At 36.6% G+C, this 3422-nt stretch overlaps 1 protein-coding gene across 4 annotated transcripts in view; it reads left to right on the forward strand.

Moving 5' to 3' along the window:
* KIAA1468 (KIAA1468 ortholog) overlaps window positions 1-3422 on the forward strand; it is a 102776-nt gene that overhangs the window by 44420 nt on the left and 54934 nt on the right. For all 4 annotated transcript variants that reach the window (XM_006756797.1, XM_006756798.1, XM_015559465.1 and 1 more), the window contains exon 11: window positions 2904-3016. In XM_006756797.1, the coding sequence (XP_006756860.1) occupies window positions 2904-3016 (113 nt within the window). The remainder of the gene's footprint in view (window positions 1-2903; window positions 3017-3422) is intronic.

Consider the following 3422-nt stretch of genomic DNA (forward strand, 5'->3'; position numbering starts at 1 on the left):
TGGCCCCCACAGAGCCGCAGGGTGATCAGGGGGTTGGGGAGCTCCCCCTATCAGGCACAGAGCAGGGCTGATCAGGGGGTTTGGGCGCTGCCCCCTGTCATGCTGATCCGGTGCCGGGAGGCCTCACGGCTCCGCTGATCCCGGTGCCAGGAGGCATATTACCCTTTTACTATATAGAATAGAGGCCTGGTGCGTGCGTGGGGGCCGGCTGGTTTGCCCTGAAGGGTGTCTGGATCAGGGTGGGGGCCACGCTTGGGTGCCGGGCCAACCTGGGTGCGGGGCTGATGGCTGTTTGGAGCTGGTCACACACCCTTCAGGGTGGGGGTCCCCACTGGGGTGCCTGGCTAGTCTGAGTGAGGGGCTGAGGGCTGTTTTCAGGCTGGCGGGTGACTGAAGCTCACTACTGCTCCTTTTTTTCTTTCTTTTTTTAATTCTGGGCCAGCTTTAGCTCTGAGGCTTGGCTCCAGCTCTGAGGCCTCAGCTGCTGAAAGCAGGTATCTGGTTGGTTTGGGTTCTATAATCGAAACCAATGCTGGTGTTTGAGCAGAAGAAGCTAAATATTGTGCTACATATTTAAACAATGTGAATGTATGTATTTGCAATTATAGTAAATATATTTCATAACTTTATTTTTAAAGAGGAATGCAATTAGAAGAAAATGGAATAAGATAGTGTAAGACTATATACAAGGTGGGACAAGAGTATGTTTACACTTACTTGTATGGAAAATAATATAGCAATTAATAAATAATAATATAAGAATAAACTCTGTTTGTCCTAGCCAGTTTGGCTCAGTGGATAGAGTATCAGCCTGTGGACTGAAGGGTCCCGGGTTCGATTCCCAGTCAAGGGCACATACCAGGTTTTCAGGTTCCCCAGCCCGATTGGGGGCACGTGCAGGAGGCAACCAAGCTGTCTCTCTCACGTTGACTTTTTTTTCTCTCTCGTGGGCTTGATCCTCAGTGGGGAACCCCATCTCATCATTGACGTTTCTCTCTCTCTCTCTCACTTTCTCTCTGAAATAAATAAAAATATATTTTTTAAAAAAGGAATAAACTCTGTTTTACATACTCACAGCTGTAAATCTACTTTTGTCCTACTCTGTATGTAGAAATAATAGGAAAGTAGGCAGAAGAGTTAAGAAGAAGCAAGAAAACCCTCAGGAGAGATAGATAAGGGAAAGTACAAATAAAATTTAGGGCCTTGCTTGATTTTTAGTTGTTAAAATATTTTGTCCTTTTTTTAGTACCTTTCTAGAATAACTACTTTTTCATCCTTAAGGGTCTACTCTCAGTGGGATATGCTGATAATACAATGTCTTTGTCCTCTCATTAGTATCATTGGCTGTTAGCAGCCTAAATGGAATACTCTAAAGATTAGGATAGTTTTTGGAATTAGTGGTCTCCTACCCTAATATTTTAAAAGGTTGTTTATTCTCTCCAAAATCATGACTAATCCATCAAGCACCATATTAAGCCTCTGGTGGAAACATTACTTAACAATGTAGGATATATATATATGGAGATATATATATACATATATATATACACACACACACACACATATACATACATACACGCACACACATACACATACACTCTTCTATTCCCAGTGCAAAATTATTTTTTCCCATTATTTATTTCTTTGGCTTTTCAATTACTCACTAATCTAAAACATACAGGCATGCCTAAATCGAAAATGACAGAATAAATACTTTAACTTCCCAAATTATTAGCTTTTCTTATCTATATCTTTGTACCTTCAATTTAAGATTTATACTAGGTAATTATAATTTTAAAATCCTATCTAATAAAACCCTAATATGCAAATCTACTGAACAGTGGAACAACCTGTTGCTATGATGCACACTGACCACCAGGTGGCAGACGCTGAATGCAGAAGCTGCCCCCTGGTGAATGTGCTCCCACAGGGGAGCGCTGATCAGCCAGAAGCCAGGCTGATGGCTGACGAGTGCAGGGAGGTATATGGGAAAGAGAAATGGGAGTAGTAATCATTCTGCCCTTATTGTATCATACTGATTTTTAAAAAATATTTGTAAAACATTATTTTTATAATTTAGAAGTTTTCTCTCCAAAAATATTTTATCACTTTTGGGCTTTTATTCTCATTATATTTGGAAATCCCTTCCAAAATGAGAAACATTAATATCTTTTAAATACACTTTAGAAGTTTGTCTTATTTTAATTAAAATATGTAACAACTTTAATTTTTAAATATTTACTTGGAGAAGTGAAACTTGTATATTACTTACCTACAAAATATTGAATTTATGCATATTGCACGTGCCACAAAAAAATTTATTTAAAATTTTTATTTCAACATAAAATTTATTTCAACATTTCTGTTAATACTCTGTAGTAGTATTGAGAGCATTCAATAGCTTTTTCTTTTCAATTAGATACCAGTTTGGTGCTAAGGATACAAAATGATTAATTATATCTAATATTAAGACATTATATTATACTTGTGGAAATGGGAAGAATTGTCTTTATTTTCTGTTATCTTTTGATGTTTTAGAATATGGTTAACTTTTGCAAGTTTTGTTTAAAAATACTTTCAAATTTAAAATTACTTTATCAGATTGTAGTAAGATGGAATGTTATCAGTAGTAGACCTTTGGGAAGAGTACAGGATAAGAAAGCAAGGTTAGTTGAATCTTGAGGAACTTAATTACATTGTGATCAGCACCTTCTGCACAACCAACACATAAATATGTTTCATTGTTTTCTGTTGAATATTAACCTTACAAAATTAAAATGTTCTCTTTTGTACATTGAGGTTTAGTCCACTTTAAATGTCCATTTAAGAATACTCTGGAGAAAATAAAGAATATTCTGCACTGCATTTTCACTTTGACTTTTTGCACCTTCATGTTTCTTTAGGAGTTGATCCCCCTCATACTGTGTACAGCATGCCTGCATCCTGAGCCTAAAGAGAGAGATCAGCTTCTTCACATACTTTTCAATTTGATCAAGAGGCCAGATGATGAGCAAAGGTCGGTATGATGACTTCTTTAGGAAATAAAATGTTGACTTATTAATTTTCTTAATTTGGCATCAAAATTAGCCTTTTAATCTAATTGCCTTTTTTTCTGTTTTAAAAAATGGAGGAAACATTGACTCTGTTCACAATGCTTTTCAGAGTTTTCACTCTTGTTATTCCAATTACTCGCGTTGAATTTGTACACTTTTGTATTACTTACCTTTGGACTTCTACTTGAAATGTTTATTTGCCTTTATCTTTCACATTTGAATTCTAAGAATGCCTAAATATTCACTCCATGGCCTCTTAATACTTGTGCTTTACAAGAAATAAAATATTTACTATATGAATCATTAGGCTCTCTGTAAACCAATAACTGTGTGGTTAAAGGGATACAGTGTTTTATTTTGGTTTTGTTA

This window comes from Myotis davidii, unplaced genomic scaffold (assembly GCF_000327345.1).
Source record: "Myotis davidii unplaced genomic scaffold, ASM32734v1 scaffold11, whole genome shotgun sequence".
Taxonomy (NCBI): Eukaryota; Metazoa; Chordata; class Mammalia; order Chiroptera; family Vespertilionidae; genus Myotis; species Myotis davidii.